At 39.5% G+C, this 14,040-nt stretch overlaps 1 protein-coding gene across 1 annotated transcript; it reads left to right on the forward strand.

Annotated features, from left to right (window-relative positions):
- Positions 1 to 4,413: 4,413 nt before the first annotated feature.
- On the forward strand, positions 4,414 to 13,840 carry LOC141630179 (uncharacterized). Its single transcript, XM_074443042.1, has 3 exons — positions 4,414 to 5,134; positions 9,757 to 9,851; positions 13,664 to 13,840. Exons 1-3 carry the CDS (start codon positions 4,414 to 4,416, stop codon positions 13,838 to 13,840), a joined length of 993 nt encoding a protein of 330 aa, XP_074299143.1.
- Positions 13,841 to 14,040: the final 200 nt, after the last annotated feature.

The raw sequence follows: 14,040 nt of genomic DNA on the forward strand, positions 1-14,040 counted from the left end.
ACCTCCAAGGGCGGTCCAATACACCACGACAAACACTACCCAAATGCAACCAATACATGTAAATAACAAGACGAATTCATAAGCATGTTTGAGATGGAAATTCACATCGACATTACGACTCAAAGCAACCACTTACCTACACCACATTAGCCACCAACAACAACCCATAAATAGCCCATAAACAGTACACACAACCACACAACCACTCATTCACGACTGCGAAACAGCCAAAAAAACCGTGCCAAACATGGTCTATATCGAGACATTTTACACGAGTTTTTCAAGCATATGCAAGACGGAATTTTTAAGTAACAATAAGGTGATTTTCACATGTATAAAGCAAGCTCAAAATAGTCCAAAAAGACCACAAAATCGTTCCACATTTATGCTCTGAAAGTCACCCTTTCACGGCTCCAAAACAGAGTTCAAAATAGTCCATTCGACTCTAAATTAAGACGAAAATGAAACCAAGGTTGAGACGGAAATAAAGCACAATTAACACATGATTAACAACCACCAAATTTACTCCAACAACACTTGAAATCACCGTGTAAAACAGGCCATTTCTACCCGTCTTTGGAGACGGAAAAGCACTCGGCTAAAACTTACCCATACCCGAAACTTCATGGAAGAAAACAAGCCATGAAAACTACTTCAAACAAGCATGTAAAAGACTAATAATTCCGCATATTCAACCACACATATGAGGAGAGCATAAAGAACCAAACTTTAAGACAAATAAGAGTATAAACCGAGATAAGGGACGAAATTCCGACACTTTGTCGAGTAACCTATCACCGTTACCTCGAAAACTCTCTAATATTCAAGTGAATGGTCCACAATATAAGCTCTGATACCAACTGTGACGCCCCGTGATAAAGCGAAAAGTAACACCAATAATTACAAGTGGAAAATGAGAAAGTTTTAAAACTTTTATTTAATAGATAAGGTTTAGCATGCGGGAGTTACTAACATTCAACGGAGAAAGAGTATGCGGAAATAAAAACTTAGGTTCATACAAATATGATAGTCAAAAAGTGGGGAAAATATATCCTTCGAATGACAAGACGAAAAAGGCGAGTCTAAACGGTAAATAAGTAATCTACTAGTCTAAGGTACTCGATAGCTTACACGTCTAAACCCCATATATGCATCTTCACAAACCTGTCATTCATTTAAAAATGAAAGCCACAATCAGTGGGGAGTAACTCAAGGTTCTCCCAGCCACAAAATGTGAAAACAACATAACAAAGAATCTAAACAGATAAGCACATTAAATAAGATGTGAGTAAATTTAGTCATCACTAAACATGGGATCATACATGTTTAAGACAACAAAGATAAAGGGAAAGGATGAAGTAAATAAGTAGGTAAGGCATAAGCAACAACAACTAATTGGAGAAGGATAATAAAGAAAGTAAACACGATCACTTAACAACAAGCACATATTTCAAGGAGATATGACCAATACAACCATCCAAATAATGCAAGACCTTTATGTGGACATGGGCCATCCGCGCTGCGCGCACCCGCGCATTGGATTCGAGGTGGCGACACTTCTCCCATGGAACCTTGGTATGCCAAAGCACGTCATGGGCCGTTACTGATTTGTGAGGCATTGAAACCGGTGAAAGGTTGAATAAGCCTGCATTTGTGGAGTGGCCACCAATTTATTGTGGAAAAATGGGAAACCGTTCGAATACCTTGTGCCATGTCAAGACACAAAGTAATGACATGAACACTAAGAACTCGTTACCCTTAGCATTCCATGTCTTGAATGACTCTCGAGATGCCAATGTACACGGATGTCCAGAGATAGCTGGAGTAAGGGGTGAGGGTACGTATTAGGAAGCTCTTGAATTCGAACACCTAATCCCGCCCGCCTCGATAGCGGCCTCTACAAATGATTAGGGAAGTTGTTCATATTTGATATGTCGTCGACGTAATGCATGCAATGCAACAAACATAGATTAATCCTAGGATGTGAAATTAGACTATGTCGGTTAACACGTGTTTTAGCAAACAATTTGGTCGAAGTTGGAAGTTAGATTCAATATATGTTTACTTAAAGTTTATTGATGAAACTTAATTAATTACTTAAAGTTTATTGATGAAACTTTAACTAATTAACTAAACGATTATAAACGTAATGAAATGAACAATAAAGAAAATTGCAAGGACACACGATATTTGAAGTGGTTCAGCTTCACACGTTGAAGCCTACGTCCACTATTCTCGATTAATAATTTTAGTACCTTTCTCCGGATTACAAAATTATCAACCCACTCGTATAACTAACTCTAGATATAACTCAATTTGAATATCACTAGATATTCGATTTTGACTATCTTAAGTTACTAAGAAAGTGCTTGATTTTTCTTCTAGTGTTCACAATATGAACGAGTAAGAAAAAATATTAAGCGCTATTATCTTATGACGATACTTAGAAATAATTGCAATATAATAAAAGACACGACTTTTCAAAAACAATTTTAACTTGCAAAAAGAATAATAAAATTAAAAACGTTTGCAAAGGATGTTTTGGTCGAATATTGAAAAGTGCTTTAAATGAATTAGTATGTGTAATTTGAAGGATGAGAGAGAAAGGTAGAGAGAGAAAGCTCTAGATTTTTACGCTGTTTTCATAGATTTCTACAATGGCTAGATCTAGAAAAACACAAAAAAATACAAAAAATTCACAAAAAAAGTCAGCTAGTAAACAAATATTGATTGAGGAAGAATTATTGGAAGATCGTGACGAGGAATTCGTTCCCTTAACCTCTAAGAATCCTGCACGATGCTTATTACCTTATGATTTGGACCTGGATTTGGATGATGCGCCAGAGGAATTGGACGACAAAGTTGATGCGGAGATAAGTCAGAATCCTGATGGGTCGTGGACAGAGGTGATGACGCGAAGCTTTAAAAAGAGGATGCAGAAACGCGATACCCCTGCAAACCCTAAGGTAATGGTCCAATTAGCTGCTGAGGATGTAGAACCTGAGATATAGTTTTGGAAAACTTCTGTTAACTGCTATATTTTAGGAGCCAATCCTCCTTGGAATGTTGTTAATGGATTCATTAGAAGGGTTTGGAGTAGGTTTGATGTTGATAAAGTTTCATTTATGCCAAATGGTATATTCCTTGTTAGATTCAAGTTTGAGGTTATGCAGAAACAGGCTCTCACTGCAGGTCAATTGATGTTTGACAATAAGCCGGTTATTATGCATGAATGGACTCGAGAGACTGAATTGATTAAACAGAAGGTTTCTGAAGTGCCTATTTGGGTGAAACTGATTGGGCTTGACCTAAAGTTTTGGGGAGTTAATGCTTTGAAGAAGATTAGCAGTTGCATTGGGGAGTATATTCGTTGTGATGAACCTACTCAGCAGAAAACTTTGTTGAACTTTGCCAAAATTCTCCTTAAAGTTAAGATGGATCAGCAATTCCCTGAAAATATTGAGTTTAAGGATGAACAAGGAAGGGTTCAAACGGTTAGAGTGGAATATTATTGGTTGCCTATACTTTGCACTTCCTGTAAAGGCATGGGACACACTGCTGAGAACTATAGGAAGGCTCAGGCAATTCCTAAAAACCATGCTAAGCAGGTCCCTAAGCAAGTTTGGAGACCTGTGAACAAGGCAAAGGATGGTCCTGCTTCTAACCCTCCAGGTCCCAAGGCTAAAACTGTGACCCCTCCATCTAAAGTGCCTCCAAGGGTTACTGTCACCCCTAAAGTCACTGTGTATCCTATGACCCCTGCTAGAATTTTAACAAGGATGAATACACATGTGGTTTCAGGTACTGGTGGACCTGTTAAGCACACCTTCATGGACACTTTTAATAGTGCTTTACAGAAGTCAGTTCAGTTGGTTAAAGATGGATTTAATGGAAGGAAGATCTTGGGTAACTTAGTGGTTGAGGAAGGGTCTTGCCCTAGAATTGAGAATGGATAATATCGGTTTCAGGAACATAATGGGACTGAATAGCCTTAATAAACAAAAGGAAATAAAGTGGTTCCTCCACTCTAATAAAATTGGGCTATTTGGTTTGATTGAGACTGGAGTTAAGAGTAGTAAGTGGATTAGGGTTAGGAATAATATTTGCTCTAGTTGGGCAATTTCCACAAATAATGGTGTTCATAAAGGTGGTAGGGTTTGGTTAATATGGAATCCAGCTTATTTTGAAGTTGATATTAAGGATATTACTAGCCAGACTATTCATAGTGCAGTATGGGACAAGGCTAATGATAGGAGATATTGGTTAACAATCGTTTATGGGTTCAATAAGGCAGTGTTAAGAAGGGACCTGTGGAAGAAGTTGATTGAATATGCTGGCAGCAGCTCTGGTGCTTAGGCTATAGGGGATGATTTTAATAATGTCTTATCATTTCATGAGAGGATTGGCTCGGATATGACTGTGAATGAGATCCAAACTTTCCAGGATTGTCTTGATATTTGTCAAGGTAAGGACATTCATGCTATTGGCTCCTTTTTCACTTGGAATAACAAGCAAGAGGTGGCTACAAGAGTCTACAGTCGAATTGATAGGTTTATGGTTAATGATGATTGGCTGTATTTGTTCCCTGATGCCTATGCAAATTTCATGCCAGAAGGGATTTTTGACCACTGTCCATGTGTGGTCCAGTTTACTGAGCAGGTGCAGAGGAGAAAGGGGGCTTTTAAATACTTTAACATGTGGTCCATGCATCCTGAGTTTGAGACTGTCATTAGGGACCACTGGCAGAATTCTATTGAGGGCACCTTGCTGTTTCAGCTTACTTCAAAGTTGAAAATGCTTAAATATAAGCTAAAAATGTTGAATAAGGATTCTTTCAATGATATTGAGAATAACACAGCCATAGTGCTCATGGCTCTTCATAATGTGCAAAAGGATTTGAGAGCTCAACCTATGGATCCTACCTTGATTGAAACTGAAAGAGCTTTGTCTAAGGAATATGCTCTTATGATGGAGGCTAAGCATCAGTTTTTAGCTCAAAAAGCTAAGGCTGAGTGGGTAGCTGATGGTGATGATAATACATCATACTTCCATGCTAGTATCAGAGCTCACAAGAATAAGAGTAAAGTGGTGCATATTACTGATATGAATGGCAACTGTCAATCTTCTGCTCAAGGTATTAATGAAGCATTTTAAAATTATTACAAATTTATTTTGGGTACTCAGAAGAGTGTTGATGCGTGTCTTTTATATGATGTTTTACACCCTATTTTACACGCATTTCAGAGCTCAATTAGGTAGTTTATGCTACTGTTTGCCCCATTTTGTCTACTTTCGTATTTTTATGTAATATTGCAGATTTATGCGGAAATGAGTAGAAATCGAGCCGAATCCGTCCTCGAGTTCCTTGCATTGCATTTGACGTGAAGTATTTACTCAAGAAACGAACTTGGTGCGCATATCGAGGCTTGAAAGACTAATTCACGAAGTTTTTGAAGCAAAGTACCAGCTACTCCAGTCGATCGACTGACCTCCATAGTCGATCGACCCGAGCGCGACTTGCAGAAGCTGCTGTTCAGTGCAGACCAGTCGCTCGACTGCCTTGCATGGTCGATCAACCATCATACGAGCTAACGCGCAAATTAAATAAATAGAACGAGAATTCCAAAGCCCATTGTATATTAGGTTTAGGAATAAGTGTTACGTTATATTCCTATATAACGTAACCTGATGTTTTGATAATAATCATTCAGTTTTTAGTTTATCATCAGTAATTAGGGTTCTCAAGATTGTTTCATTTTCAATACAATTTACTTTTTTCATTCGGTTTCTGGATCTTTGTTCTGCAATTCTTCTCTCCTGTTTTCATACGGTATTTCCGCTGTCCCATTAATTAGTTTTATTGCTCTATTTCGTTCGTAGTATAGAATTGCTAGAATAGTTTCCCGAAAGCCAATTTATCGTCTCATGTTATTTGCTTGTTTAGTTAAATTAATCATGAATTCAGTATCTTTATTTCTTAATCTTATTGCTGTCATTATTTCTAGTATGAGTAGCTAAACCCCTTGTGCTAGGATGTAGGGAATCTGTAGAAGTAGGCGGTATTAGATTAGTAGACCTAGAACGCGCCCTGGTCGATCGACTGGGTTCCCTGGTCGATCGACCGACCACGTGAGACATGCTTTGTTTTAATTAATTTAATTGCTATATTTGACGAATCGAGTGCACGCGACTAGTTGAATGTTTAGGAATTGACCGACCCAATAAAGATCGAAAGATAGGGAATGGAGATAGCCTACCAAATTAAGACGACTAGATTAATGAGATCGAAAGATGAGTTAATTTAGCCTTTTAAATCACTTTTCAGGACGAAAGTTAGCATTAGTGATATTAGGGACCTGTAGCGAGATCGGAAGATTCTACCTGTTAAGAAAGGACCAAGAGGACTTCTTATTTTCCCGTCTCACGTGTTTGTTTTAGACCTACCTAGTATACTGCCGCCGAAACTATAGTGAACCGACCATCTTAGCACCCTTTTATCATTTGATTTCATTCATTTCTTTAGTTTTCTTTTAATTTCATTGCCATTAGTATAAACCAGCTAAAATCAAATCCCCCTCACATTTGTTACCTTTGACTAGAATTAGACAACTATTAATTGCATCGCCTCCCTGTGGTTCGACCCTGACTGCCACTAGCTATAGTAGTAGTTTGGACTATAAATTTTATTTTTGGTGCATACAACGACAGACATCAAATTTTGGCGCCGTTGCCGGGGAGGCAATTGTTTAAAATTTTTAGTTGTTTCTATTTTTAGTCTTTCTCTTAGTTTAAGGGACATCTGTTCCTTAAACTATTCTCATATTCTACTTGTAGTTTCTTCTTATGCGCAGGTCACAGGGTGGTGAATTACTACCATTCAATCTTGAGATTGAGAAGACTTTGCGTGAGTTGAGACGATCATCTAGAGTATTGCCGACAGAGGAAGAGCTGAGTACTCTGTCTAGTTACTACGAGAACGAGCTGTTTGAGGAGGATCCACCTTCGTCACCTATTTCTATTTCTTCAGCAGAGACTGTCACATCTCCAGACATGGCTGAAGAAGCGAGTATAGCCAGCCACTCTGAGCCGACAACTGAGAATCTCTAAAAGGGGTTCGCATTACCAGGGACGGATAGAAAATTCGAGCCAAAACCGTCCTATATCAACTTGGTTGAGAGAAACCAATTCGGGGGAGCTGCAAATGAAGATGCAGCTAAACATATGGAGACATTCATTGACTACTGCTGTTCCGTAACCCCACCAACCGGTGTGACCCAGGACCAGGTGAAGGAGACGATGTTCATATTCTCTCTTCGTGATGCTGCAAGGGAGTGGTACCGAGACCTGGATCGAGCTGCTAACGAGCACTAATTGGAAATCGTTAGCCCTAGCATTCTACAAGAAATATTTTCTACCTCGAAGACCAATGCCATTAGAACTCAGATCACGAGCTTTAAACAGGGTCCTGATGAGAATTTTCATGAGGCGTGGGTCCGTTTCAAGAAGCTGGTGCGAACTATTCCGCCCCATGGGTTCGAGAAATGGAGCCTATGCAATCAATTCTATAATGGGCTTTATGACGATCAGAGGGCTATCCTGGATGCGGCAGCTAATGGCAGATTCCAGGAGTATGTTGGAGAAACTAAGGGGTGGAAAATTATTGATGATTTGGCCACCCATAACGTTGAGTATGGAAATTCCAGGGGAAATCAAAGGAGAAGTGCTGAATCCCCTTCTGTAGCTGCATTAGAGGCTCTTACGGCGAGATTTGATAAGTAAGAGTTGAGAGGAGCTTCAAAAGGAGGGATCTATCATGTGAATGCTATTTCAGACGGTCCTTTCGTCTGCAAGAGATGTGGAGGAGAAGGACATGTTTCAGACAACTGCAGCATTCCCTATGAGTCTTGTGCTGCTTTTCAACATTATAGGCAGACAAACACTTATTTTGAGCCGAATGTCCATTCAAACTTGAGGTGGAGTAGCCAAAATGTCCTAAATCCGACTCCACCTCCACAGCAGCAGCAGCAGCAACATAATTATGTGCCCCCTCATAAGCAGCAACAGCCATATCAAAACCCTCCGTATGTTCCTCAGCAGCAACAACAGTCCCATGGCTCCGATTTTGCCGAATTGAAAAATTTGTTGCTGAAAGAGTTTCAAGCTAGGGAGCCCGGGATGAAAATGTTGGAGAGTCAAATTGCTCAATTGGCTAGCAAGAGTGCAACAAGAGCTCTAGGGCAATTACCGTTGCAGCCGGACCAAAAGGAGACCCTTAATGCCATTACTTTGAGGAGTGGGTCTACCCTTGATGGGCCCGCTATGGTCGAAGAAGCTACTGGAAAAGATGAGGCGGAACCAAGTAAGAAGAAGGCTGTAACGAATAATAGCAAGAAAAAGACAATCAGCAGGTATGTCAGTCGATCGACTGACATACCCATTCGATCGACCAGTCCGCAAAGTGACACAGCTACTGTTCCTGTAGAAGTCAGTCGATCGACTGACATGCATGGTCGATCGACTGACTACGCTGCTGATGGTGAGTCTTTTCGTCCTCAAATGCCAAATAACTTGAGGGACCACTTGTTTTGGGGTACGACTACTCCGGAAATATTGAGGCAAGACCCAAATGCTGATGGGTCAGTCCCGGTTCCAAAGTATGACCCAATGACGATTAATGGTTCAGTTTTGAGACGGTCTGAAGAAGGTTCGAGCTATAACAAGGCAAAGGTAGTGGATTTTCAGCCTAAATCCACTGATGCCGGTATGAGAGACCTAGAGGAGAGGGCTAAGTTGCTTCTTTCATCCCCTTATCCAGAGAGATTGGTACTAACGAAGGAACAGGTATTGTTTAAGAAATTTGAAAATGTTATTCGTAGCTTAAATTTACAAGTTCCTTTTCTTGAATTAGTTAATCAAGTGCCTGCTTACATGAAATTTATGAAGCAACTTTTGTCTAAAAAGAAGTCACTTGAAACTGTGCAATCTGTCGCGTTAACTGAGGAGTCATGTTCTTATCTGACCCATACTGCACCCCATAAGCTAGAAGACCCAGGTAGTTTTTCAGTCCCATGTAATATTGGCACCTTTTCTATTGATAAGGCCTTGTGTGACCTAGGAGCCAGTATTAGTGTAATGCCCTAGAGTCTTGCTAGGAAGTTAAAATTGACTAGGTTTGCAGTTACTAACATGACAGTACAGATGGCTGATCGATCTGCGGTCCAGCCTATAGGAGTCTTAGAGGACATTTCTGTGCAAATAGGAAAGTTCTTTTTCCCTGTTGACTTCGTTGTACTAGATATGCCCGAGGATGCCCACATTCCTATCATATTGGGTAGACCATTCCTGCACACTGCTGGTGCAGTTATAGATGTTGGCTCAGGGACTCTGACCTTCAAAGTAGGGAAGCATTCCATTGTCTTTACCTAGACAGCTAAGAAGAAAGACCCTATGTGGCCAGTCACTTGTAATACGGTTTCTGAAAAGAAATCCTATTTTGTGCTTCCTGATATGCTTGCCTCTATGCCTGTTTTTGCTATAACACCTCCGCCCCAGATTGGGAGCAAATTGGAGAAAGATTCTTCTGTTTTGGATATTACAGGAGCTGGTTTGGGGAAGGAAGTGTCGCATGTTGCTCCAGCTGTGCAGGAGCCAATCGTTCAAAGAGGCGGCCTAGGATGTCTTAGCTATGACACTGATGAGGAGCCCGATGAGGAGCCAGTCAATGTGACGGAGTCCGATTTGGATTTTAACGTTCAGATGAAGTTATTGATTGGGGAGATGCCGAAGCTGTTGATGCGTTGAGTTCTGCGGATGTTGGAGTTGAGAAGAGTGTAGTTGATGAGATGAGCATTGTAGAGGCTACTTCTTGTAGCCAGAAGCCGAGCAAGTGGGCCATTCCGTGGCCATTCTTGATCAACTATTAGTTGATTAAGACTTTACAAAAAAACATTCACTTTATTGCTTTCGTTAAACTTTTTATTTATTGCTTTTGTGTGCGCGAGACTTCGCATTTTAATAAGTTTGCTTAGGATTTTATACACTTTAGACTGTTACTTTGGGTTTTGCGCAATTTTTGGGCGCGATATTATGTGTATTTACAGGTTTATGGACCATATTAGCTCGAGTTATTGAGCTAATTCGAAGAAAATCAGAACTTACAGCAGGTTTTCCGGTCGATCGATTGCCTCCTATGGTCGATCGACTAAGCTGCGACTTCCAGGAGCTTCTGTTCCTGTTCACTCTGGTCGATTGACTGGGTGATATGGTCGGTCGACCATGTTCGCTGTTGTACCTGATCACGACCATTCCCCTGCTGTGTTTGGTCGATTTGCGGAGTTGAGGGAGTCTTTTCTCCACTTTATTCTCCGACTCATTTCCGTTTTCTTCTGTTTCTTTATTTTACACATAATGTTGTGTTTAATAAATTGTTTTCTCGGATTTACGCGCGGTATTTTTTGTCTTTTCAGGTACTTATTGGTAGCACTGCTGGCTACTGAAACCTCCTAGCTCACGCTGGTTTGGGGAGGTTTCCTTTTGCTGCGCTTAAAGTCTTGTGAGTTTACGAGCTTCATTTCATGTCTTCTTTAGTTATTTTCTCGCAAATTCCCGTTTTCCTTTTATTTGATTACATGATTTTGCACAATGGGGACATTGTGTGAGTTGGTTTGGGGAAGGGTTTTGCATTGCATTCATATGTTTTATTGCATTTCTGTTACACGTTTATTGCATTTCAGTTTGCATTTCTTATTTCATTTCCCTTATATATACCAAAAATTCAAAAAAAAAAATTGAAAAATTTGAAAAATTTGAATGGTAGTATTTCAATGATGACATTGCATTTTCAGCTGTTTTATGCCTAAGCCTTGCTAATTGACATGTTATTAGTAGAATCATATGCATAGTCTACGAGTTTTCGTTGATTATTTGCTGAACTTGAGACTTGACTTAGATTTTTTGCAAACTACATCATATTCTGAGGTTTAGAGCTTATAACTGGTTTCATTCGTGACCGGTTTATCTGGGATTGTGAGTAGTTACTCCTTATGAGACATGTTACATAAATATGCATAAATAAGAACTTAATCTGCTTAATACCTATATGCATTCGGGTTCGTGGTTTGTTGACACATGTGGAAGAGGTCACCCCTTTATTCATTTTACCCATAAGCTCCACACTGCCAAAAATAGCCTTTTTGTCCCGTTACTACATCCTACATTTAGCCTGCCCTTGTCAAGCTAGTAGTTTATGTTCTTGGGATTGTTACTTTGTTTTTGATAGTTAATGCTCATTTTGAGATGTTGTTGGGAAAATGAAAAAGGAAGAAAAGAAAAAAAATAGAATTGAAAAGGAAAAAAAAGAGAAGAAGAATGATTCGAAAAAAAAAAGAGAAAGAAACGCATGCTGTACTGTAGAGGGCGGTCGATCGACTGGCCATCTTGGTCGATCGACTGATGCCCGAGAAGAGAAAGAAAATCAAATCGCATAATTCAAAGTCCTTATTAAATGGCGATTTTTGCTCCCATGCTGTATTTGTATCTTATGGGGAGTTGATCAATTATATCGGAGATTGTGAGTTTTGTGCTTGCTATGAGCACCCGTTTTACTGTTAATTTTGAGCAAGAAGTTGGATGTTGTTATAATTTGGTTCCCTTAGTTACTATCTTGGCTTTTAATTTCGTTTTTATCCAAATTTGTTTTAGCCTCTTCTTACCCATTACCTCACATATCCATATTTACCTCGGCATGTGTCATGGTCATTTGATTGGTTGGAATGCATATGTACGGTTGTAGAGTTTAGTTTCATATTAGATTGCAGGCATGTTCTTATAGGTCGTAGTTAGGTGAGTGTCACTACAAAATGAATTCTTTCTATCTTATACATTATTCACCTGTGCTTATGGGTGATTCGAGCGACCCGTGAGAGTCCATAATGATAAGTCTCTACAGTTGATGGTTCAGCGGTTTTTAATGGCTTCATAACTCGTTTGCATGATTCTTATTGCTAATTGATTGTCAGTTGTTGCATTAAATTGGTTTAGGCTATTCGGTTTGCATTTCGCTCTGAGATTGAACTCGTTCCATTAGGTTTTAGGATCGAGTCTAGTTCTTGCTTGGGGACAAGCAAGGGTTTGGTTTGGGGAAGTTCGATGCGTGTCTTTTATATGATGTTTCACACCCTATTTTACACGCATTTCAGAGCTCAATTAGGTAGTTTATGCTACTGTTTGCCCCATTTCGTCTACTTTCGTATTTTTATGTAATATTGCATATTTATGCGGAAATGAGTAGAAATCGAGCCGAATCCGTCCCCGAGTACCTTGCATTTGACGTGAAGTATTTACTCAAGAAATGAACTTGGTGCGCATATCGAGGCCTGAAAGACTAATTCACGAAGTTTTTGAAGCAAAGTACCAGCTACTCCAGTCGATCGACTGACCTCCATAATCGATTGACCCGAGCGCGACTAATTGAAGCTGCTGTTCATTGCAGACCAGTCGATCGACTGCCTTGCATGGTCAATCGACCATCATACGAGCTGACGCGCAATCTAAAGAAATAGAACGAGAATTCCAAAGCCCATTGTATATTAGGTTTAGGAATAAGTGTTACGTTATATTCCTATATAACGTAACCTGATGTTTTGATAATAATCATTCAGTTTTTAGTTTATCATCAGTAATTAGGGTTCTCATGATTGTTTCGTTTTCAATACAATTTACTTTTGCATTCGGTTTCTGGATCTTTGTTCTGCAATTCTTCTCTCCTGTTTTTATACGGTATTTCCGCTGTCCCATTAATTAGTTTTATTACTCTATTTCGTTCGTAGTATAGAATTGCTCGAATAGTTTCCCGAAAGCCAATTTATCGTCTCATGTTATTTGCTTGTTTAGTTAATTTAATCATGAATTCAGTATCTTTATTTGTTAATCTTATTGCTGTCATTATTTCTAGTATAAGTAACTAAACCCCTTGTGCTAGGAAGTAGAGAATCTGTAGAAGTAGGCGGTATTAGAATAGTAGACCTAGAACGCGACATGGTTGATCGACTGGGTTCCCTGGTCGATCGACTGGCCACGTGAGACATGCTTCGTTTTAATTAATTTAATTGCTATATTTGACGAATCGAGTTCACGCGACTAGTTGAATGTTTAGGAATTGACCGACCCAATAAAGATCGAAAGATAGGGAAGGGAGATAGCCTACCTAATTAAGACGACTAGATTAATGAGATCGAAAGATGAGTTAATTTAGCCTTTTAAATCACTTTTCAGGACGAAAGTTAGCATTAGTGATATTAGGGACCTGTAGCGAGATCGGAAGATGCTACGTGTTAAGAAAGGACCGAGAGGACTTCTTATTTTCCCGTCTCACGTGTTTGTTTTAGACCTACCTAGCTACCTATTATACTGCCGCCGAAACTATAGTGAACCGACCATCTTAGCACCCTTTTATCATTTGATTTCATACATTTCTTTAGTTTTCTTTTAATTTCATTGCCATTAGTATAAACCAACTCAAATCAAATCCCCCACACATTTGTTACCTTAGACTAGAATTAGACAACTATTAATTGCATCGCCTCCCTGTGGTTCGACCCTGACTGTCACTAGCTATAGTAGTAGTTTGGACTATAAATTTTATTTTTTGTGCATACAACGGCAGGCATCAAGTGTAGCCTTTGTTCACGTCCCCACTGTACAGAAAGGAAAATTTTTAACTGATGATTTAAGGCAAAAACTCTTAAAACCTATTACTGGGGAGGAAATTAGAAGGGCAAAGTTTTTCATTCCAGGGACCAAGGCCCCTGGCCCTGATGGTTACAACAGTCAGTTCTTCTAGGACACTTGGGGTGTCACTGGTCCTAGTATTATTGATGCTGTCAAGGATTTTTTTACTCATGGAAGGCTTCTAAAACAGATTAATTATACTATTCTCACTTTGATTCCTAAAGTTGATATGCCTTAGTCTGTGACTCAATTTCGTCCTATTGCTTGTTACAATACTATCTACAAGTTTATTGCCACACTGATGTGTAACAG

Source organism: Silene latifolia, chromosome Y (genome assembly GCF_048544455.1).
Source record: "Silene latifolia isolate original U9 population chromosome Y, ASM4854445v1, whole genome shotgun sequence".
NCBI lineage: Eukaryota > Viridiplantae > Streptophyta > Magnoliopsida > Caryophyllales > Caryophyllaceae > Silene > Silene latifolia.

Bases quoted from the DNA above. Each gene is read 5' to 3' on its own strand.
- LOC141630179 (XM_074443042.1), top strand. From the start codon at position 4,414: ATGACTGTGAATGAGATCCAAACTTTCCAGGATTGTCTTGATATTTGT. The intron at 5,135-9,756 runs GTATTAATGAAG...TTTAACGTTCAG, and splicing joins CTGTCAATCTTCTGCTCAAG to ATGAAGTTATTGATTGGGGA. The intron at 9,852-13,663 runs GTAGAGGCTACT...ATACAACGGCAG, and splicing joins TAGTTGATGAGATGAGCATT to GCATCAAGTGTAGCCTTTGT.